Source organism: Strongylocentrotus purpuratus, unplaced genomic scaffold (genome assembly GCF_000002235.5).
Source record: "Strongylocentrotus purpuratus isolate Spur 01 unplaced genomic scaffold, Spur_5.0 spur5_contig_842, whole genome shotgun sequence".
Classification (NCBI taxonomy): Eukaryota; Metazoa; Echinodermata; class Echinoidea; order Camarodonta; family Strongylocentrotidae; genus Strongylocentrotus; species Strongylocentrotus purpuratus.
Genome location: NW_022145549.1, coordinates 229,711 through 255,037, shown reverse-complemented (window position 1 = coordinate 255,037; position 25,327 = coordinate 229,711). Strand labels below are relative to the sequence as shown.

General features: G+C 37.1%; 1 protein-coding gene across 1 annotated transcript in view; it reads left to right on the top strand.

Moving 5' to 3' along the window:
* The window catches only part of LOC100891371, a 36,710-nt gene extending 15,262 nt beyond the window's left edge, over nt 1-21,448 (top strand). The window contains exons 16-35 of the mRNA XM_030989406.1: nt 649-945; nt 1,468-1,842; nt 2,343-2,454; nt 3,145-3,218; nt 4,160-4,410; nt 4,892-4,979; nt 5,463-5,539; nt 6,019-6,055; nt 6,645-6,742; nt 7,466-7,585; nt 8,032-8,180; nt 9,709-9,844; nt 10,399-10,554; nt 11,117-11,216; nt 11,509-11,582; nt 12,093-12,221; nt 13,019-13,147; nt 17,257-17,411; nt 17,932-18,067; nt 20,409-21,448. Of these exons, the coding sequence (XP_030845266.1) occupies nt 649-945; nt 1,468-1,842; nt 2,343-2,454; nt 3,145-3,218; nt 4,160-4,410; nt 4,892-4,979; nt 5,463-5,539; nt 6,019-6,055; nt 6,645-6,742; nt 7,466-7,585; nt 8,032-8,180; nt 9,709-9,844; nt 10,399-10,554; nt 11,117-11,216; nt 11,509-11,582; nt 12,093-12,221; nt 13,019-13,147; nt 17,257-17,411; nt 17,932-18,067; nt 20,409-20,702 (2,987 nt within the window). The 3' untranslated portion in view covers nt 20,703-21,448. The remainder of the gene's footprint in view (nt 1-648; nt 946-1,467; nt 1,843-2,342; nt 2,455-3,144; nt 3,219-4,159; nt 4,411-4,891; nt 4,980-5,462; nt 5,540-6,018; nt 6,056-6,644; nt 6,743-7,465; nt 7,586-8,031; nt 8,181-9,708; nt 9,845-10,398; nt 10,555-11,116; nt 11,217-11,508; nt 11,583-12,092; nt 12,222-13,018; nt 13,148-17,256; nt 17,412-17,931; nt 18,068-20,408) is intronic.
* The last annotated feature ends 3,879 nt before the right edge of the window (nt 21,449-25,327 follow it).

Below are 25,327 nucleotides of genomic sequence, written 5' to 3'. Positions count from 1 at the left end.
GTCACCTCATTTAATAACGAACGAATATTTCAACTTAAGATTTTTAAAAATACATGCTATCAATTCTACCAGTGAATAACACTGCAGCGCTCAATAAAATGCAAGAAATGATATGCATAAATTCCTTGAAAAGTTAGTTATAACTATTGATTACAACACGAAGTTCAGTAAGCAGTGCAACTAATACTTATAGTTTGATCCAATTTTTTTTAAAGATCAAAATGCTGTAATCGAAAGGCCAATTTATTTGGTTGAATATAGAATAATAATAATAATAATAATAAATAGTCGACTCCAAATTTTATTAAACCGAAACGGAAATTCTTTTTGCCCAATTGATCGTGAGCCCGGCAGCCACTGAGCAGCGCCAGATCGACGTTGCTCTATCCCTTATTGTTGAACGCCAAGCAAGGTAGCAACAACTCCCATCTTTTAACGTCTTTTGGTATGACGCGGCCGGGGTTCGAACCCACGACCTCCTGGTTGTGAGGCGGACGCTCTACTGACTGAGCCAAGACTCCGGTACAATGGACTGTTATATTAGCGACTCATAAAAAGAGCATAAAATCTTATCATTTTCTTTTTTCAATGAATTAGTTTTTTCCATGTATTTGTAGACTAATATTGTACAAATGTTTGTCTTTGAAGATCGCTTTAGCATTACACGAGAAAAAACCAACCCAGGTGTTGCGATGTTTTCCTGCACATTTTCTACCGACACAAGTGGCAACATCCCTTCCATTAAGGCTACTGTAGGGGATTTCTCAATGGAAAACTGGAAAAATGCACAGGCCGCAAGTACTGCTTCTGATCAATCTTCATTACAAGCAAACTTTACGTTTTCCGTTAATGTCAACGGGAACCAACCCATCTACTGTTTAGTTGGCACATCAACAAGTGGCATTGGATTTGCTTTTATCAGGTTGCCACTGCCTGAAACATTCGGTAGGTGCTTAAATGATGAATTTACGAAACAGATGATAAATTATTTTTGGTTACAAGTATCAGTAAACTGGAAAAAAGGATTCAAACAATCCCATCAAAGAGAGAGAGAGAGAGTGCGTGTGTGTGTGTGTGTGTGTGAGAGAGAGAGAGAGGGAGAGAGAAAAAAAACACCTATGTTTGGTGAGAAAGGTAAAATTCAATTAAACCAATTTTATCTTGATTGCCTTGTGACTTTAAATGAATTTACATTCACATACAAATTTGAAATGAAATAGGGACAAATGATCAATTTCATCCAAATGGATCATATCGGCTACTGCCCGAAGAAGTAATACCTTTTTAAATTGAAAATAAAAATACTGTATTCAAAGAAGTTGTACCTAACTTTCGATCAGGGTCCCATATTTTAAGTTCAGGAGTCCTGTTTTATCAGGAACTTGGGATTTACAACCGCTAACATATCATTATATTGACACTGTTATTTTTTAACTGCATCCTTGACGTTTGCCGTGTTCTTTTCAGTTCTCCCGGTCTTCAACAAGGCGCCTGAGGTAGCAGACCTAGGTTTCAACTATGTCATCATTGCTTGGGATTCTTGGACCGTAAACGTTGATGTTGGCGAAGGTCCTATCATTGGGTACAAGGTCTACGTTACTACTTCAGATGGGAACGAAACAAACACCTTTATAACATCATCAGGTGTTCCGATGGAGATGGTATCCTCAGGGACTGTATCTTCAAGGAAGAGAAGACAAGAAGATGAAGGGCTACTGATGTACAACGTGACTGGTCTGGATGAAGGTCAAGCATATGAGATTCAAATTTCAGCAGTTCGTGAGGGACTTAACGGTGAAGGGGAGAAAGGACCTGCTCTGAGTGTGATAACTCTGAAGATAGGTGAGTCCTTGGTGATCCGATAGTTGCTCCGGCTACAATCGATCGGAATGTATTTCGTCGAAAGTTTAGGGTTTGGATTAAGGTTGCAATTGGGCTTTAGGATATAGGATGATGTATAGTAAATGTCCCAGGGTGTGATCCGATATTTGCTCTGGGCTTAGTCCTGTCAAAAGCGTGATGCTATAGGGTTTCGGTCGGAACCAGATTTATATAACACTGTTTTATGTGTGTGTATTTTCTTTTTGGCTGAGTGTATTTCACCATATTTATGATTATTTTTATAATTATAGCTTTAAATATTGTTAAATTTCTTTGATCGTTATTATCATTATTGTTATTATCATTATCATCATGATCCGCGTAGACTAGTTAATGAGATTTCCGAACATTTTCATAATAAAATGGAGACAAGACGTCAGTTAGCAAATACCATTAATCGATAAGTATCCTTAATTTTCTGCCATATAAAGTTTGTATTTTACACCTTCTTTAATCCATAGCACTACCTCCCGACCCTTCTGCAATTGGCGCCAGTGTTGGTGGGGCAATAGGAGGAATAATCTTTGTTTTATTGATTATTGTCATCATCATCATTGTACTACGGAGGAGAAGGTAAACCAATTATCTAAAAGAAAGTTTGGACGTCTATAAACCCTTACTCATCTCACAACTAATTTCCAAACAAGATCACGAAGACTTTCAAGAAATCATAAAACTGCGATGTCTGAACATTTCACAATGTTGATGGTTTGCCTTATGTTGATTTCTCGGCAATGCTTGAGACCCTGGTTCCTAGCGATATGTACATGTAGATCATTTTATAATATTAGATCCAATAATTACAAATTTAATCTTAATGTTCCATCAAAGTCGCCGCGCCTATTAAAAAAAAAGTTAGACAGAAACGGGGAGCAACTAAACACCTTATAACTTCTCTCGCCAAAAGGATCCGATACAACATATCTTTTTCCTACCTGGTTGTTTGATTTAATCAATTATTTTGTATTGTTTGTATTTTTCTGTCAAAACACTTTTAGCCATTTTGTGCCTGTTGTAAGAAGCGCCTTTAATTATTCGATATTGATGTGTATCATCATAGTTAGTATTTGATTTGTTTTTATCATGATTATTATGAATATTATCATGATTATTATGAACATTATCATGATTATCATTAATATTCGTGTTACTAGTAGTAGTAGTAGTAGTACAGTGATTAATATTATTATAGTTTCTGTCATCAGTGTCATTATTGTTATCATTGTCTCTCTTGTCATTTTTATCATATATTCTTGATTGTAGAAACCCACGGAACGAAGTCTCCAAACCGGTCACCTATAGAGATGATAATGTTTACATCGGTGGTTTATCCGAAGGTATGTAAATCACATTAAAATGACGGACAAAGAAAGAGGACAAAATATACAGTCCTCATTCTACCCTCAACAATTGCTGTGGTAGACAAAGGAACATTCCTTCACTGCTATTATGTAAAAAATGTGTAGAACATGTGTCACATGCATATTCAGCAGTGAAGAGATGTTCCTTTGTCTACCCCAGCAATTGTTGAGGGTAGAATGAGGACTGTATATTTTGTCCTCTTTCTTTGTCCGTCATGTTCATAGTGTCAATCACCTTATCTTGTATTTGCACAGCTGACATCCCTTCAGTTTGAAACGCCAACGCACATTAAAGTTCTACGCATAGGAGTAGGGACGGCCTAACAGCTATTACTATGGACAATTGATGAGGAAATAAATACACAAAAGCAGGACCGAAAGGACGTTACCTGGCGGTATACCACATTGGTGCAAAGAATCATATTAGTCCGCCCTACCATAAACATAAAAGGGCCGTTCTATGAATAAATATTAAAACAAAATTTCGGGTCAAATTAAAAGTATGACATGGCTTCATACGGAGACAATTATAGACTATTATTGCACCCATCTACCATTTTCTGTTTTGGAGGGGTGAGCCCCAAAAGTCACCAAATCCCTAAGAATCGCAGATGGCAGCTTTGGTCCTATCACGCACATTAGTTTCAGTGCGTGTATGGAAAATACCCGGTATCCAGGTCTAAATGGCAATTCAAGGGATGCTAACAATCAGTTGGGGCAATGATTTATTATTGTAAAACTAATACTCGCCGTACAGAGCTTACAAAATACATGATTTTTTTTCGAGGTATATTTCTGCCTTACAAGATACTGTAGGCTAGCCTAGCTATCGTTTCGCTAATTAAAACAAATGCAAATTATGCTTGTCAGATACACTGCCTATACACCCACCTTCTCGCCTCTTTAAACATATCCAGAAGTTGAAACTGGAAAATCAGATAAACCAAAGACGTCTCCAACCGTGACACCAAGGAAACCGGTGGTACTACCAAAGCCATCCACCATGCCTGAACCACAACTGGCTCCAAACGGTTTGGACGAGGCTGATGTACCGAAATCCAGAAGGTCGGAGGAATCACCAAAGGAGCGTCGCCCGATACCCCTCTCACAGTTTGCTACCCTCGTTCAGAAGAATAGACACACAGACGTGTTTTACGAGGAATTCCTTGTAAGTTGTTTTCTTTAGACGTTTTCTGTCCAGGTTTCTTGTGGCCTTTGTCTCTCCTGAATATCCACATGCTCACAATGGTTTTGAAGACTTAGAAGAACTAGAGGATACTATTGTAGCCTTTCTATATGACTGAAATTTACCGGTACCATGTTTACAAAATTTGGCAACCACACATTACTCGATCGCCACCCAGAACGTCGTAAATAAAAAAAGCCTTTTGTACAGGAAATTGCTTTTTTCTAGGCGCAAACAATTTGATCACAAAGATCAAGTTAATTGTGTTGACGGACATTATTGCGTAATCCATTGTAGGATACTAAAATTTACCATTGAACTGATTTCTCGAAAGTATTTGGGATCGTGTGTCATTCCAACTCCTTGGTACAATATAAAATCAAATAAACTCGACAAAAACCATCTTATTTGATCTTCTGTATATGAGTACGAAAATATTGTAATCGAATCTCTCTTAACACAGTGTTTACCAAAGGCAAATATCTTCCCACAAACCGTTGCGGAGAAGACGGTAAATTTCGAGAAGAACAGATACAAGAACATCCTGCCATGTAAGTTGTCTCATCATACATTTTTTCAAAACATCAATTCACTTTCTCTGGAGGTAATGAGGCATTGTTTTACAATTAGAGCCTCATAAGTACAAGTTTGCTAAAATCCCTTTGAAACGCGGATAATATTTAACTAACGTCGGTGACATAATTATGCGTGCTTGTGAAGCGACATAACAGTTTCTAGCTATCGATTATGTTATCAATAATACGGATATGCCCTCGTTGATGTGGTTTAATCTAATGCACTTTAATAGTGGGGGGGGGGGGTTCACAAAGATCCTAAGTCGAACTTTACTTTTAGTTGGACGTTTAGCGGATCTTTGTGAAACACCCCCCTCCCCCCTGGCTATACAAATAGTTGACAAGCGTATGATTTCGTTTTTTTTTTCATATAAAATTATGAGGAAATGTGAAGTCCATGATGTGTCCTAATTTTTATACTAAATATATCTCTATATCCATCTTTAAACTCCATTATAGATGATTCATCAAGGGTTAGGCTGACAATAATCAACGATGACCCGGATTCCGATTACTTCAATGCTTCTTACATACCGGTAAATAAAGAATCTGTTTTTAAAAAAAAAGCTTCACCCTCAGAACTACATTCTGAGAGATAAGTAGGCCTATTATTAGTATTCGTATTTCTCAATAATGTTTTCAATATACTTTTTTCCCCTTCTATTTGTTTACAATTCCCCCTAGAGAGCTCTCGAATTCAGCATGAGTACATTACCTATTAACTCATAGCCTGCCATAAGGCTGCATGCACGCTATTGTTATAGTGCTTTGTATACCTCAGCAAGCTACTGCTTCTCTGCTTCATGTTTGCACGCATTCGTAAAAGCAGTAATTGTTCATGCCCATTGGACTGTGTCTAGTGTTTTGCACGAGCTATTGATATAGTACCATCGCTTTAATCCGATTATCTTGTTATAAACTTGGCACTGGGGAATTTGTGGCTTGGCACAATGGGGATTAGCCTTGTGGCAGGATAAGAGTTAACTCTTTTTTTCTCTCCCTCTATGCCCTTCAGAGCTTTCGAAACCAGCGTGCGTACATCGCGTCACAAGGTAAAGTTATCTAACTCTACTTATGTATATATTTGTTGGTATCGTTTTGTATAAATTGTTTTGCCTTCTAATATGACATAAAGACGATGATAAATCACAGCAGTTTTGTGGTGCCATTTACTCTAAAAACTTTCAACGGCGCAGGCTACTGCGATGAAGTACGCATTATCTTTAATAATCGTCAAATAAGTCATCTTTGAGGCACGATCTGACGTGTTATAGACTGCTAATCTCACAAAGAGATGATGGTGCAATGTATGACAAGTCACGGTCCCCATATTCCTTGAGATTTGATTATCATCTTCATATCATGTATTGATTTGTCAAATTTACGTTTTAACACGGATATTTCCTGCACTCACATGTAAATACCGGGCTCGAACATAGTTCACAGTGAACAGAAATTGGATACAGTCTGTTAATGACATAGCGAAATTTATACACATTTTTAATCTACGTTTTGTTGTGGCCTGTTTTTATCTCCATAAAATAAACTTGTTTTATGAATATAGGGATTCACATCACAATATATTGAAAATGATGCAGTCCGTTGGTTTTAATTAATACATATCTCCGCTTTATGTTATAGGACCAAATAATGCATCAATGGATGACTTCTGGCGAATGGTGTGGCAGGAGAATGTAAACACAATCGCCATGGTAACAAAACTCCAAGAGGGAACAAAGGTGGGCCGCATTATTTGTCCAATTATCATGATTTGGTTATACTCAAAATTGTCATTTTCAAAGTCTAAATAGATCTTCGTTTAGCCCAAGGTGTCGTATTTATCATTGCGTATGTGTGCGTATATGTGTGTGTGCGTGCGTGTGCGTGTGTGTGTGAATAACATTTACAATTGACATATATATTATGTTTAGGTATTTATACGTTTACTTTGTTGCTAAGTTATATATACTGCAAATAAGTTTTGTTTAATTATGTTTATGTAAAAAGCAATCAATATTGAACACGTTTATTTTATTCAATTGTATGTTATGGTTTGTATTACACATTTGGAGAAATAAAACAAAATTGCTTTAAAAAAAGTGTATGTGGGTATGCATAATTATGCACGTGTGAGTTGCAGATGGTAGTGGTTTCAAAAGGCTGATATGTTTCAAATAATTAATGGCAATACTGATCGGCTATTGGTATAACACACATTTCCCCTAAAATCCACTGTTATCGCCCATGAGACCGACATCCATAAGACCGTCATATCGGTCTCTTGGCCTTCTGGCAATGATTATGAAGGTTTATTATACCGCATTGACCCTCTCATGGGCTTTCGGGCTAGCGGGATGTCCCGTCAGACCACGTACAGTCCACTTTATAGCGGCCATCCTAGTAAACTACGATGTGTAATAATACTAATCGTATAACATTATTATTATCACATTATCGACCAGATTAAATGCCGTCAATACTGGCCGGAGTCGACATCTGTAAACTTTGGGGACATCTTAGTGGCATTGGATTCTGTCGCAAGTTGTTCTGGAGGTTTAAAGCGAACACTGTTCTTGACAAAGGTTTGTGCCCCCTTATTCGTCAACTTTCTGCCAAAAGACACTGCCACCACATACTGTGAATTGTTATATTGTTCTTTTTACACAAATGTGATGTTTCATAGGGTCCATGAAGTTTTGTTTTGTTTTTGTTTTTGTTTTGTTTAGTTTGTTTGTTGTTGTGTTTTTTTTTTTTTTTTGGGGGGGGGGTAGGGGTATCTTTTATTGAGAATTTTCATGTATTCATTTTGTTATTTCAAACTTTGACACGTCAGAATCAAGGCTAATATGACGTCAATAGCTTTTCATGCATCACATTATTGTGAACAATACCACGAGCAGACATGATCCGACTAGGCATCTGTTGATCCGACCATCATGATTTATACGTGCCATACGAGAGGGTAGCCAGTCACATCAGTCGAGTTCTATCTCGAAAGTCTTTGGAATAATTATTTGCGTTTTTTCAGGGGGCGAAGACCAGGGTTGTTAACCAGTTTCACTTCACGGAGTGGCCAGACAAAGCAGTTCCTAACAGCACATCTACTCTGCAGAATTATATCTCTGAGGTGAAGAAGGACCATGGAACAAATAACTCTCCACTTCTGGTTCATTGCAGGTCACTATACATATTATCATACAGAGGTCGTTTCACAAATTAGCCGTTCGAAATGTTACCCCTCCCCTCCCCTCCCCCTCCCCCACTAATTCGACAATTTGTTAATAAAAATAGTTGTTTGTTTATGTTTAAGTGCATGTAAGTTTGTTATAGGGAAACAAATGAGACACCTAACCACCCCCACATACACACCCACGCACACACACAAATAGATGAATAATAATTATTTTAAAAAATCATATCAAATCAATAAAAGCAGTATTTTGATTTCTATTATTAACACAATGCCATGATGCAAACTTATAATTAAGTCGAGTAGTATTACAAGCGATTGTAATGCGCAAGAAAATGGAACCAATTAGGGCAGTTTGATTTCGTAGTACATACTAATTAATGAAAAGACTGTAAAGTTGTGAAAGAATCCAAGTAAAAAAAAATAAGCGACTGCATTGCGAAAAAATAAGGAAAGTTGTTTTCGTAGTACATAATAATGAATGCATATACTGTAAAGTTGTAAAATAATCTAAGTGAAAAGAATAAGTTAATTCTTAATGACAAAAACCATGTACTGCACCCACAAATTAGATGCTGCTTGTAAGTATCGGCTTGCATGGTGATTTAGATAAAGAGACTGTATATCTATAATACAGTAGGCTTGCGGGTGCACCATGTGAGAGAGGGGGAGGATTGAGGAGTCCTGAAAAGGACTCTCGGTTATCTTTCTTGAGGGTGTGTAGTCCTGAAAAGAAACCTTCCGATTGTTTATCATCTTTACGAGAACCCTTCCTTCCTTTGAATAATTATTTATTTGGTTGCCTGTTCCTATTAACCATTTTACACATCGGTGCTGGTGTTGAACGGACAGGTGGCCTCAACGCGTTGTCAAAACGTTTCAGCTACAGCTTCTCTTCATAGGAAATTGTATATATTTACTGTGATATTCTTTCAAAATGATCGACATACAAAATGAGAGAGGTGGAGGTGTTGTTTTCTAGGAGTTAAACCTCCAGACTGTGGACCATACGGGACGGGTTTCGAATCCATGCCGAACCAACACCTTTTTGTGGTTATTAAGATATCAATCTATAATCGCCATAGCTGGCAGGACGTATTCATTGAATACACTGAGCGCAACGTTTAGCAGAGCTAAAGTTTGGGGTAATAATATCCAAAGTCATTTGGAAGCGCCGAAACAAAAACGTATCACGAAATGATTTGCGCTATACAGGGACGGAAATGTTGTTATCGTTGTTCCCAAATGAGAAAGCTCTCAAAAAGATTTGTATTTATTTTGTATTGTTTAATCTATACCAGGGCCCTGTATTACAAAGAGTTGATATCAACCGCAACTTATTTGTGATTGATATCAATCACAACTATGTACATAAGAGATGGGAGACTGCAAACTTGTGATTGATTTAGGGACTTGATATTGATTCGGATCAATATCAACTCTTTGTAAGACGGGGCCCAGAAGTCAATTTTAATATTTTCTTGTGCTGTTCTCATCCACCATTTGTCCCTTTAGTGCTGGCGTTGGTCGGACTGGTGTACTGTTGAGTATAGACAGCGTCGTAGCTGAAGCGAAGAGAACCAAGGAAGTCGATATATTCGGTTACGTCACAAAGATCAGACAAAACCGACCTTACATGGTGCAAACAAAGGTAGATTATAACGTACTTACATTTTACTTTCTTATTTCTACAGGGATATATGTTACAGGTGACATATAGCGATGGGTTATGATAGAGGTGTCGTGGTCTAGTGGATACATGACCAAACTTGGAATCACGTGGGTCTTGGTTCGAGTCCCATCGCGACACCGTTGTTCTAGGGTATTAATCTATATTTGCCACTCTCAACACAGGTGTCATAAATGGATACCTGGCAGGAATCCACTCCTTGAACCGGGTGAGGGCAGCTGGGCTAAAAACAGTGTAACAATACTACTATGCAGGTGCCTTAAATATTACCTTTGAAATAGTTTTATTCATTTTTGAATATTATTATTTCAACATTCCAGTTTAAACACCTTTACGGCGTCTTTTGGAGGAATCCTACCAAGTACCAAGTAACAAGAAAAGTATAATTAAAAAATGGTACAAATATTGAACCGATTGAATGCTGATTCCGACTACACCCCACCCACTTTATTATGTTAATGTTCAAGTACATCTCGCCGAACAGTTATTTTGTTATCGAATCTTTGGAATTGAAGGAGCAATACCAGTTTGTGTACGTGGCTGTGCTCGAAGCTTTGCTGTCAGAAGATACCAGGATCCAGGCCTCCTACTTCGAATCTACACTCATGCATCTTCAGGAAGTCACTATAAACAACAAACGGAGATGCACACCATTGTCTACACAGTTTGAGGTATAGTGTACCATTTCCCTGCCGAAGAAGAATTTAACAGCCCCAATTCTATAAAGAAAACAACCCGCAGTTCTACTTTATTCCATGTAAAAGATATGTAAAATATAAAGTTCTGCTCCGGTCAAGGATAAAGTGACAGAAAATCTCTGAAGCAAACGGGAAGGATTTGTTAAGTAGTACTCACAAATCGGTATACCCGGTGAAGTGTTTTTCTTTAAAATGAGTGAAGGGTATTTTGGATAGGTCAAAGGCATTATTTTCTTCACAATCTGACAGAAGTTGCACTGATATTTGAGTCCATAAGTAGAATTGTTCTACCAATGCTTCTGTCCACGGTTATGTTCTAGCCTTAACCAAATCATCAACTGCAAAACTGAGACCAAACATTGAACCACACCTTTATAGCCCGATCCCTAAACCTAAGCTAATTAAAAACAACTGCAAGCCTAACCCTAGATCTTTAACGAACACAAAGCCCAGAATAGAATAATGTCAAGGAGTAAAGTTCAGGTCACCATAAATACCTTCATGGTTATATCTCTCTCTATTTTGTGCTTTGTAGAACTTGACGGTCGTTTGTCCTGATCCTCCAGCCTCGTTGATCAGAACTGCTACGAAGACAGAAAATCGTTCGAAGAGCCGTTACGCCAACAGTCTTCCAAGTAAACAAACATTTTGAATATTCCTATAACGTTTCAATGTTACCCATTCAGTGCTTTCTAACTTATCATATGTACTCAATATTATGCACTTGTTCATGACTCCGAACATGGTAAAATTGAATGCAATTTAAGAGACGGATGGCGATCTTCATTTGAAGGTGGGATGTTCATATACTAATGTTAAATTAATCCTTTTGAGTCGATAAGCCCTCATGGAAAAAAAGGTTAATTCTTTATTGTTTTACTGTTCTTCAAACCGTCTTATTTCCAAAATCAATTTACAAACTACTAGTGGAAAGAAACCGAGTCATTCTTCAGTCTAGGGGCTCTTCAGATTCGGACTTCGTCAACGCGAGCTTCGTGAAGGTTAGTTTACCGATAGCACCGCGTCAGAGGTCTAGACTAAATTCGTTATTTAATACAGCGATTGATATTTAATTCGGTTAAAATCAACAAATAATTTTGAATTCAATCTACAGTCTGAATGTTGATTTTAAACCTCCCCAAACTAAAGGAAATTTAAAATTAACAAGTATATTAGCCTTTTATTCAACATGCTCGACGCGATCTAATTCATGAGTTAAGATAAACCAACTTCATGAATTCTAGCAATTAATTTTAGGAGGATTACCATAATTTGCTTCCTCCAAGAGTACCTACGATGCATCAAAATTAAATAATGTAATAATTGACAATGGTAAATTATAGTATATTATATAAGAAGACATGTTTGTGCGGGGTGCGTGTGTGTCTTTGTGAGATAGTGGGAGTGAGTGCTGGTGGGTGTGATCAATGAATTGTTTTTTTACACAATTTCTTTTCGTCATTTTACAATAATCCTCTTATTATTTATTCATGTTTTTTTTCGTCGTACAGGGTAATCGATACAGGTTCATTACCACCCAGATGCCGATGCCGAACACCGTAGCTGATTTCTGGGCCATGGTCATCGACTACCAACCATCCACCATCGTCATGCTCAACGATGACAATAAACGTGACAAGGTACAAACATGCAATAATTCGAGATTTGTTTACAATAATTATGATACTTCTACTCGTACTATTTATACTACTACTCCTACTATACTACTACTACTACTACTACTACTACTACTTCTACTTCTACTAATTCTACTACTTCTACTACTTAAAGTAATAATAATGATAATGACTATTCTGTTTAATGCTTTAAGTCCAGAGGGCCCATTCTAACACCCCGACACTAATTAATACAAAATAATAATTTATACCTGGTGGAGAGTGGCCAATGTGCATTAGGGTCTTGCACGACACCTCCGCCAAGTTTCACTTAGTTTAGTTAATGTGTATATGTGCTGACGGTACATTTTATAATGTACAGGTGGAATTATTCTTTTAAGGCGGGCGAACAAAAGGTGTTCATGGAGCACCATGTTCACTTTGACAGTAATTATTTTAAAATGCACAAAGTGGGACTTCTCCATGTGTAATAGATCTGTGGATATGTGTGTATAACTCGTAGAAGTGCTCCAAAGCGGCTTATTGGTTAATTAAGTGACAGACTTGATAGATTACAAAACGTATGAAATAATAAGGAAGGCTCACGATAGAGCGGACCAAAGAAAGCACTAACCAGATGGCTCTAGTATGTGGACACTGCTTGGTAGAACCAGGCAGCGACTTGATAGAATATGCGTGAGAGAAATCAGTAGATTATTTGAAGAAAAGGTTTCATATTTAAGTATATTCCTAAGCCTATATAAGACCACACCTTAATCCTAATTTTTCTTAATGGATGGGTATTCTTAACTCCTTCATAGAGCTGTGCACGATACTGGTCTGACAAGGGTGTAAAAACCTTTGGACCTGTCTCTGTCACCACGCTGTCTATCTCAGAGAGAAGAGGTTTCATCGAGAGAGAAATAGAGGTTACTCAGAACAAACCAAAGGTAAATACCCCCTCCCCCATTGTTGTAAACGTAAGTAAAATCATGAATTCAAATATTCCACAATATGCATGTATTTATTTTTTGTGCACGACTCGCAATGCTTTTTAACTGACAACATTTCAATTTGGTAAAAAGATTTATAGGCTGGCCTCGATCCTAACTAGTATAAGGTTTACGATGAAAATGAAAGGCAATATTTAAATGCCTAATGATTGTGTTAGAACAGCGATAATATAATCATGGTTCAGAAACTTGTAATGAAACGTGTACTGTGAAGCAGGCGCGGATCCAGGATTTCTTGGGGGAGGGGCCCAATTTTTTTATTTTTGTTTTGCTCCCGAAAAATCGAAAATTGCGTCGGCCGAAAAGTCGCTCAGTGGGGGGGGGGGGGGAGGGGGGGGGGGGGGTAGTGAGCACATTTTTATTTTTTATTTTTTTGGTCCTTGAAAATTTAAAAATGTGCAGCCCCCCAAAAAAGGTAAAAATCACGTGTTTTTACATGATTTTTTTTTCTCAAGGGGGCCGCCCCCCCCCTTGGATCTGCCACTGCTGTGAAGACAGTAGAAGAAGGTATTGAGTAGAATAGAGTCATGATACGGAAGATGCGTGGTGTGGAAGAGGGAAAAGAAGACCGAATATTTTATGGAAAGTTCTCGTGAAGAAAATAATAAGTGACGTTGTTCTAAATGAGGAGGATGGGTGAAACAAGAAAAAGCGAAGGGGGGGGGGGGTAGGGTGAAGTCCCCCGTAAGAGAGAAAATGTTGAATGTAATAAATGATGATGATGATAATAAAAATCAATACAAATCTAAGACGGATAAAACATGACAAAGAAATAATTAAAATCTTTTTCATCTACCAGTTGTACACCGAAAGTAAATACTGCCAACTGAAAATATATCATTCGGTAGCAAAACAAAAAAAATCATTACAACTAACCTATCGGCAGGATAGTTGTCAGAGCATAAATGCGGCAAACTTAGCAAGGAATGTTAGGCTGCAAAGCCCGACGGGCCGATACCTAGTTGAAGGTCCTGATCATGTTACACGTATTGTGAATATATTAGTACAAGAGAGAAATCCCAATAAACAGAACACTAAAAAGTAACCTCTTTTGGGAGTGTATTTTAAGTGATTTTAAAGTATAGTGCCTTTTGAACTAGATTTAAACGTTATCGACACGTGCCTTCATTTAAACAAAAAAGGTACTCCTGTTCACGTTTTCATCTAACCTAAAAACCACCAGTTTATTACGCGACTGGAGTAACGTGATTCCACTTACCTCTGTAAATCAAGTGTTTATGACCAAATAACCACTTGACCAAGCAACGAGTTTTTTGTCAGTTAACCGATGGTGGCGATAAATACGTAATTATTTGGTCGTGTAAGCACCTTTATTGATTGGTTTCACAGGTTATCTAAGGTTGATGGTAATAATCACGTTACTTACACCGGCTAATCGTCTTATTGTTCTGTCCGTGAATCTCTGGTTATATTCAACTAGTAATTCTGAGGTGTCTTACACACCTCTTCAAAAGGTTTCAAAGTTACCATAAATTTCTTGGTTATGATCACGTGGCTCAAGCTGATTACTAATCTAAGCTGTGAAATCGTGATATGTAGGTGTGAAAATTAGTAATTATTAAGTGTTTTAAAACACCTTTTTAAATGGTAGTCAAAGTTTCCATAAGTTCCGCGGTGATGATCTCGTGACTCAAACGGATTATTGATCTAAGCTTGTCATACGTGACTTTTAGGAGTGAAAAATTAGTCATTATTAGGTGTCTTAAAACACCTATTTAAATGGTTTCAAAGTTACCGTAACTTTCTTGGTGATGATCACGTAGTTAAAACTGATTACTAATCTAAGCTGTGAATCCGTGATATTTAGGTGTGAAAAATTAGTCATTATTATGTGTATTAAAACACCTATTTAAATGGAAGTCAAAGTTGCCATAAGTTCCGCGGTGATGATCTCGTGACTCAAACGGATTATTAATCTAAGCTGGGCATACGTGACTTTTAGGTGTGAAAAATTAGTCATGATTAGGTGTCTTAAAACACCTATTTAAATCGTAGTCAAAGTTTCCAGCAGTTTCACGGTGATGATCGCGTGACTCAAACGGATTATTAATATAAGCTGGGTATTCCGTGTTTTCCATGTGTGAAAATGAGTTATTCTTGGGTGTCTTGATGGTTTCACAGTTACTATTTAAGTTCCGTGGTGATAATCCCGTGACTGTTGGCATATTTCTATGTTCACCAGTTGATAACTGACTGTTGGCATATTTTCATTGCACCAGTTGATAACTGGAGTGTGCACATTTCCAGTTGCACCAGTTGATGACTGAGCGTTGGCATATTTCGAGTTTACCCAGCTGACACCAATTCATTTGCATATTGAATATGGGGTGCGTGCAGATCTAGGTTTTTTTTAACAATTTATCTGAATTTACAGCATATTTCTTAATTACTGATGATTTAGTTATATGCAATTCATTTCGAAAATACTACAAATATAAATTACCAGTTATTAGGACATTTCGCTACTTCGTATAAATAGTTAAACATGAATAAGGGAAACATTAACTGTGAACTAAAATAATTTCAATAAAGTACAAGTATACGAAATTTGTTCGATCAATTCAATTATGTAAGTCTACTTATTACCAATGCCTTTACATTGGAAATACAGACGTACCAGTATTGAAGTATTGTTGTTCAACTGGTTGGAAGTTAACCAAATGGTTCTAATGGCTCAGCTAGACCAGTTGAATTATAACTGGCCTGGATCATTTAGCCCATTTCAATTTCCAGGGTTACCAGTTGGCATTAAATGGTTCATCAACTGGACCAGTTGCAACTAGCTTTCTCTTCTGGGATGTTTGCACCCCCCCCCCCCCCCCCCCTCCCCAACCCCCTCTAACCCCAAACTGCTTCCGGCGCGCCTGGACGTAATTATGGAAGATCCAAGACACGATGTTCAGAAACGGGATGATTATTATTATTTTGGTTCATTTATTGTAACATTTGCGTAATTATTGGGTTGAACGCGGGTTACAGTAACATACTTCCTCTTCGACGTAAATTTCACGTGAATGAAGAACATGATTCATTTCAAGTCAGCCTCGTAATATTCACGTGAATTTCACGCAGATATTTTGACTAAAACTATTACTAACGCTTCACGTGTTTCTGTGACGCGATAATTTCGTTTATGAAGATGTAATTTCATAACCAAACAAACACGGGAGTATTAGGTTTACAAACCATGGTCTCCAAGGTAGGGATAATCACGTTATTATAATGGTGATATTGCAGTGACAATTGCGTGATTTAGTGTACGTGTGTTTTAAGTTACCTAGTGCAATAAACGTATTAACACATTTACGTAAATGTCAGGTGTTTGAAGAACGTAACTCTCCTCAAGTCGATACCTTGATATTGACGTGATTTTCACGTGATTTTGTTTATTGGGATGGAGTTTAAATAGGACCCCTAACTGGATTTACTTGGTACAGATTTATTTTAAAAATATATTGTAGTACACTGTCGCAAAAAAATCCTCTGGACGGCCATGCATTATGGCTCAAGGCATGGGCACACAGAAAAAAATTTATGTTGGGAACCGGGGTAAAATGCAATAAATTATTGAAAATTTATTGCATTTTTTTTTGAATTTTTTTTATTTATGGAAACTGCCCCCTACCCTAGCCCCCGCTGCGTACAGTCATGATTCAATGACAAAGCAATGGCTTCGTAACTGTGAGGCCCCAGGATGAAAACCGTGTCGATGTGCTATATTAGTGCCCTTTTCCTCATTACTGTCAATTGTGACTTAAGGTCATAGGTCCCCTAGTTGATAAGCATAGTAGCATACACATGCTTTAGCAGTCACGCAAAACACACATTGGCAAATTATTAGTCAATAAAATCTGAGAATGTATACTATAATCTAGATCTATTATTTTTAAATTATTTTTAAAATAATTCCATAAATTGGGATAAAAAAAAATATTCCACCTTTATGAGCGACAGTGTATAATAATACACCATGTTGAATAAGTATAAACAGACATTATTACTATGATGATTATTTCTTATACAAGGCTCGCCATGTCGTGAAGCAGTATCAGTTCGTCGACTGGCCTACTAAGGCAGAGGAACGAAAGGACCACGCGCCTTATCTTCTGAATCTTATGACAGAAGTGGAGGACAGTTTTAGTGGAGTTGCAGAGGGGTTTCCAGTCCTAGTTCACTGCCTGTAAGTTAAGAACCATTAGAACATTACTTCTTATGAGACATTTCTTCGTTGACTTTCTTCTAAAGTATTTTTAATAGAATGGGAAGTTTCCCAAATTCTTTTTTTAACCTTTATCAGAACCCACCCTTCTCTAACACTGCTTGCCGGTCTATTATATAGTTGTATCTTTGTTTAAGTACGAACAAAGCAGATCGTACAGGTGAGTTACTTACATCCACACGGGTCCTCCATTTAACGTCCTATCAGAGGGACGGAATGTTTTCCACTGCAAGACCTTTCTCCACTTCTTTGCCTCGTGGTCAGTTATTGCGTCATCCCATTCTCTTAACACGATCACAAAGACTTTCAAGAAAATATCAGAAGACAAGTTTCAAAATCAATATTGTTTTCTGTTCAGACTGCATTATGTCATTGTCATTTTCGCCCATTTGATGTGTAACGGTAATAAAATTGTTTCCATTTTTTGTTAAAATCTTTGCGATGATATTTAATCTAAATTTTTTTATCTTTCAATACAAAGGAACGGAGTGGGTCGAACGGGTGTGTTCTGTACCATGCTTGAGTGCATCGCACAGATAAATGAAGAGGACGCTGTTGATGTCTTCCAAATGGTCAAGATGCTGCGAAATGAGAGGATGCACTTCGTACAAACCGAGGTATAAGCAGATCATTTTGGTGTGTGTGTGGGGGGGGGGGGGAGGGGGGGGGGTCAAAAGAATTTACCGACATTCAGCAGAGATTTATAACAAGGGAAAAAATTGAGTGCTCAGATCCTTCTTGTAGAATGTTGTACTACTGCGGATGTCAGGTTTTTTTTATCATATGATTAATAAGTGATAAGTGATAAGTAAGTGATTAATAAAGTAAGTATTACTAGGGACTGCTACGTGTCAAGTCCTTTTAAGGCAATGCCATTGCCTTTAAAGGATGTCACTATGTCGACGTGCATATCTAAAAGTCCCTATTATGCGATTATTAGCGGCAGAATAAATGATGAGAATATGCCGACCCCTTCCCCCTACAAACAAAATTAATCTTGCAAGTATTTTGTCATCATTGATATTATATCATACAATTCAGAGGTGGCGGACCCGGGGGGCAGGGGGGAGCACAGTGCCCCCCCCCCACTTTTTCAAGTACCCAAAAAGTGCCCCTTTAACTTTGTAAGAAGCGCCCCTTTTTACATAAAAAGTGCCCCTATTACTTTAATATGTGCCCCTATTAATTTTTAAAAGTGTCCCCTGCCCTTTCCACCTCTGATATGTGCCCATTTTATTTTGACGCGTACCTCTTTTCCCTGACAAGTTTCCAGTTTCCTTTGCAATAAGTGTCTATTTCCATTCTTTTTAATCTCTAGTAGGTGCCCCTTTTCGGGTATGAGAAGCGCCCCTTTTCACTTTTGTTAAGCACCTCCTTCAGTTCTGATGATTGCCCTATTCGAATCTTAGAGGTGCCCCTTTTACTTTGACAATTGCCCTTTTTCCTTTGTAAGAAGTGCCCCTTTCCCTTTTAATAACTACCTCTTTTAACTCGGATAAGCACACCTTACACTTTCACATGTGCCCCCTTTCCTTTCTAATAAGTGCCCCTTTTCCTTATGATAAGTGTCCCCATTTAACAAAGAGCCCTTCGCCTTTTCATAAATGCCCCCTTTTCACCTATGAAAATAGTCCTTTTTCATTCTCCTTCTAGTGCCCCTTTTCATGTCTGGTAAATAACCCTATTCAATTCTGAGAGATACTCGTTTTATTTTGACAAGTGCCCCCCTTTTCTCCTGATAAGTGCTCTTTTCATTTCTAATAACACCCCCTTTTATTTTGACACGTGCCCCTTTTCCTTCCTAATAGATGCTCTTTTTCCTTCATAATATCCATTTTTCATAAAAGCCCCCTTTCACCTCCAATAAAAGTCCCTATCAAAATCTGATCGGTGCTCCTTTTCTTTCAACAAATGCACATTTCCCTTTATTATTAGTGCCCCTTTTCCATTCTCATAAGTGCCTTTTTCATATATGGTGTGTGCCCCTCTTCAGATGCGATAAGTGCCCCTTTTCACCTCTGATAAAGTTAACCTTTTTAACAATGATACGTGCCCCTTTTCCTTTCTTATGAGGAACCTATCCCTTTTTCAGAAATGCCCCTATCAAAATCTGATGGTTGCCTCTTTTCCGTCGACAAATGCCCAATTTCCATTCTCATAAGTGCCTTTTCATCCCTAGTGAGTGCCCCATTTTCACCTCTGATAATAACCCTTTGTACTTTGACAGGTGCTCCTTTTATTTTCTAATAAGTGTCTTATTCCTTCGATAAGTGTCCCCTTTTCCTCTCATCATTAAACGTGTCCCTAATTTCAAGCGACTAAGAGCAATATCTCCCAAAGATCGCTCGCTACGCTCTCTCACATTTATAGATGTTATAATTATGTTTATTATCAAAGGTCTTCTCAGTTTTACTATCATGAGAATGTGCTTATTTATAACCCGATGAGGATTGGTTTTTTTCCTCTTTATAAGATGTAGTTTCGCACTGCGACCTCACAAATCTTATATTTTTCCTCGCTCGCAAATGATTTTTTTCGACCATCACACCCAACTGCAAGGTTTGATGCTTAAGCAGTATTTTATACGATGTATAAAGAGAAACAAATATTGAAATCATCCCTGATAATGTAATCAAATTATACGGGTATATACCAATGTCTAAAAATAGTATATTTTCGCTTTGAGATTTCCCTTTGTAGGTGCCCCTTTTTCCAGAAAGTGCCCTTTTTTGTTGGTGCCCCCCACTTTGGAAGTCGCTCCGCCGCCTCTGATACAATTGGATAAGATATCACATGACATGATTATACAACATGATATGAAATAGAAGTAGACCTGTGTGATTTATTTTAACAATATAGTGTGATATGAAAGGTCTACTGATATGATATTCTTAATTATATGGTTGTAGGCCTATAATGTATTTTCATACATTTTCGCGTTTATCTTGTGTAATGTAGGAAGACTATGCATTCGTCTATGAGTTGATCAATGAATACCTGTCTGCCAACGAGTACGAACAATTGCCAGTCCCGGTTGAATACGAACATACCTACGGGAACGTCGAGTCTGCTCCCCTCGCTCCGCCAGGCGATAGCGTGTACGAAATCACCCAAATCCAAGATGGCGCCGATGAGGGAATCTCGCATGGAAACCTAGCTAAAAGGAACTTTACTATGGACGTAGTGCCTCCTGCAGCTGAGGGAGGTCAAGCACAAGGGAATTCCGACTATGAAAATGTTAGCTACCAGTAGTAAGAATACAAGAAGGTACAGGAGAGAACAAATCGTTTAAAAAAGACATATGCCCAATAAATATGCTTCTTTATCATTTGCCTCTTAAATCCACCATGCCCATATTATGATTTTTCTAATAAATACTTGCAATAAAAACCGGTTAAATCGGTGGTTTAGATAGTATCTTGGTGGGACGATTTCTCTTTCCTCGAGAAAGGAATATGTTATGTTTTTGTATCCACAGCCCATGATATATTAACTCTTCTTTGGCAATATTGGGTTATTTGTTAGGTCATATATTAAAATCTAGTTCTTCTGCGACTTTTGATATAGTATTGCTGCTGGGTTTCATGTTGTGGTTGCCTGTTTGATTATTTGTTTCATAAATGTATCTTTCATTGTAATGTAGTTCAATTTGTTATTTGTTTCAATTATTCATTGATGTTTGTATATTTATCTGTCTTTGTACTTCGTGTAGAGATGTTATCTCGCTATATAAAGACATTTCAGAATGAACAAATTATGGTCAATTTTAAAAAGGAAAACAAAATGATGAATTATGTTTCTGTCATTCCCATGCAATTATATTAATGTTCTTGTTCAATTATGTACAATGTTTATGAAGATGTTTATTTTTATCAATCAAAACAACATAAGTATCAAATGTCGTAAATTCGTTCATGAATTGCCATGTTAAAGGTACTATGTCCCATTCGTAGTCCAAAAAAATGATAAGGTTAAATTCCAACGGCATTTGAAAGATAATACTAATTTAGAACTTTACTAAAAAAGGTGGGGCTTGAAAATGTCTTCAAGTGGGAAAATAAAGACTATTAGTTGTCAAATCGACTTAGGAGCTATAGATCCAATAAGTAATAGTCTTGATTTTCAGACCATTGTACTGAATGGTCATACGTTTTATGCTGCGCAAAGATTCAATCAGTTAAATTTTGGCCATCACAAGAAGTGGGTTATTGATGTAGACAAATGCTCATGTACCCTTTACAGCTCATTTTATGTATGTTATTATCAAGGAAGAATAACAAGCCAGTCGGTCACTCAATAGTGTCTGACAGTAAAGTCTAGCAAGTAAACAGGTTTCCTTGCATAATTTAAATAATAGGACACTGTTAAAATTTAAATTTCACAGATAGGACACACATGACATATTCATAATTCCTGCAAAGTTCTACAGAATTTGAGGTTGGCTGCAAAAGGGACATAATACCTTTAACATAAATGTTCCTTGTTTTTTTTTTAATATGTAGTGTATGATATTTTGTATTGTATTACCTTTAAAAAAAAAGTTTATCATGTTTATAATTGCGATTATGTTTAATGAATTATCGGCACTTGTAAGATGATGGCCCAATTATTCAAGGTAAAGACCAGTTTTGGAAACGCACGCCTCTCAAAAAATGAAATGGAAGCTCTTATTACCTATTATGTGAAAGAATATGATTTCACTAATACGTGACGATACAAATGTTGCCGGGAAACCGCCAACTAATTGATATATTTGGTAAATTAGTTTATCTACTGGGACCAAATAAATGGTTTTTACCTTTAATGCATGACAACTTTTAAGTGGTATAAAAAAAAATTAAACTTACTTAAGCACTTGAAAAAGAATTGGTCTACCTAATAATGAAAATACATTGGTTTTGGTATGTGTTCCCCTTCTGAACATTATGATCTGCCATGTAATCAATTAATTCAGATAAAGGTTGACCTGGAGTCGAAGATAACGTTTACTGAAAGTAAAACTTATCACTCAGACTAATCCCCCTTGTTAGACCATAGCATCGGGTTTAAATTGTAGTAGAAAACGAGCTTAAGTTTACCAAATCTGTGCATTATGGTTTAAAAGCAAACAACTAATCATTTCGAAATTTAGATATGGAACCGTCATGTATTCAAGAGTTTAGGAATATGTTAAATTAATATAGAAATATACGATAAGTAATATTGAGAAAGAAATCTTAACAATCAAAGCCCGTCTTTTTCATGGTTGCACAGCTGATCATAAGCCCCGTGCTCAAAGAAAATCGCCCCCTTTCCCAAAACTTGAAATTTAAATATTGATTTAATACTCAATTAGTACAAGTCAATATTAAATATGTTCTCAATCTTAAAGGTAAAGACCAGTTATGGTCATGCGATTGCATTGTGAAAGAAACGTTGTGGAATCGATCAGAAAAGGTTGATCATCTAGCGTCTAGCATCTGCAAGGTTCTGGAATCATCAAAATGATAAGAAATTAGGCCCATTCTTCGTAAACTTACAAGCACTATACACTGAAAGATGTATATGGGACTACCCTATATCTCTCACAGACCATGAGAGAAACAAATTTACCAAATATATGAATTAGTAGCGGTTTCCCGGCAAATTTGTTATCATCATGTATTAGTCAAAACATATTCTTTCACATGATTGGTAATGAGAGCTTCCATTTCATTTTTTAAAATTGGGGCGTTTCCAATACTGGTCTTTACCTTTAATATGCATTGACTTTTCGGTCATGTGGTAACGATCAAGTCAGACTGAAACTGTCGGTTTCGTGATATTATCGGTTTACTGCAGGGCCGGGATGCTCCCAACATACCGCATCGGAGAAAGGATGTTACCGTAAATATGGCTTGACCGGGGTGATTCTAGTAAATTGACAACCAATGATACACTCAGAAAGATCGAGAGAACAAAGAAACGAATATTAAGAGAAAAAGAAAAGATGAAAGTTCAATGAGGCCCATGGGAAGGGAAAGTGTTCAGATTCGATCCCTCGGGTTGGCGGTCTAGTGAATCATGTAGAAAGTGGTATGAAGTCCCGATTCTTCTATGTTGCCGGTCTCCGGTGCTGTTTGTTTAGTGGCCTGTGTTGTCGGTGCATACTTCATTCTTTTACAATCAATAGAATGTGTTTCATGTTACTTTATTCGGAAGTACGGCACGAGAAGCATTGTTCGGTAGTTGCAACACAGACGAGGTGTGTAGAAACAAATAAATATGGGTGTTCCAGTTGCTAGATTCATGTAACGATATTTTTTCTTTCAGTAAAGAAGTTTATATCAATAAAGAGTTTTTTAATACAAAATATGGCATTGTCGTTGTTCATTCGTTGCGTGTTATATGTTGTTATATTATCACGGTATGTGTGTTGTATAACTACAGTGTATATCTTTATGATTGAATGTTTTAATGAAATATGAAAATTAGATTTCGTATTTTAGTACGTATTTTACCTCTCTTTTTTAAACAATGTTTTGAGAGAGACTAATATTTAATAAACTCTTCAATATATCTGACACTTAATAGAAAACCAACTTCCTCACCTCGTGACATGTAACAGCTGCAATACGGTAATGTAATGGTACGCTCATTTGGGCATCTCATTTGACCTAAAGGGGGCACTAGAGCCATAGAAGAGCCGGGCTGGGTTGGTTTATTGTACTCACCTAAAAGTTAAATAGCATTAATTATGTTTCCAATAGTATGCCGGGAACGGGTAAACAACCCCTGGTTTTGAATTCTTGCATTAGATTAAAGTGTTCATTTCGAAAAGCACGTTGGAAATGAATTCCTGCATCAAGATGTACAGGTGTTCATTTCCAATAACACGTTAGACAATAGACTGTTTTACCGGGGACGCGACATTCTCGCGAAGAGATATACTCCTCCCATTCTTATATATGATGCTTTGTCGTTGGTTATAATCAATTAAAGGTATAACTCCTCTCTTAATTGGTCGGATGACCTAAGGGTAGTTAGATATATTCCGTCTTGTAATTGGCTGTCTTCATAAGGGTCCCACTGGTTGGCTGGTGATGTCTAAGCCTCGTCGGGTGCCGCAGTATTTAAATGCCATGTGCGGGGTTTTGTAGTCATATTAATTGAGAGTTTATTTCATTTCGTTAACATGTTTAGGATGTGCTGCTAGTTTACTGTCAATATGGCCGCCCAGCCTCTGAGAGAAGCAGCTTATTTGAAATGTTTATACAATAATTACTCATCGTTTGTGACGATTGGAGCTTCGGCTGACTTATAATAAAGTGGACTTCAACTGTAATTCCGAGCTTCTTTTGTTTTCATTTATATTTGAACTTGTCGTCTCCAACTCAATTAACTGGCCCACCACAGTAACATACATCTTGCAACCGTTGACAGTTTTCAAACACAAATAAATATAGGTTATTGTAATAATCAACCCCTAAAAACATTTCTGTATGATATTGCTTAACAAATAGTGACGAGATCAACAAATAAAATGTTGTGGACTTTGTCTGGACTTTTCTGCACTCGACTTCTCAATCGAGGCAAGTAAATGTAAGCGTGATAAGAAGTTGCATTTTAATATCGGTCTCTTAGTAAAGTAGATGTGTTAGATAAAGACCAGAGAGAGATTTTTTTTTTTTAAAGCAAGGAAAGCTTTATACCCACGTAGGTTGTGCGCGGGCGTGTGTTATATATATATATATATATATATATATATACTGCATATGAGTTTTTGTTTAATTATGTTTATGTATAAGCAATCAATGTAGACAACGTTTATTTATTTCATTCAATTATATGTTTGTATAACACAATAATATTTGAGGAATACAAACAAATTATTTTAAACAAATGTGCACGTGCGTGTG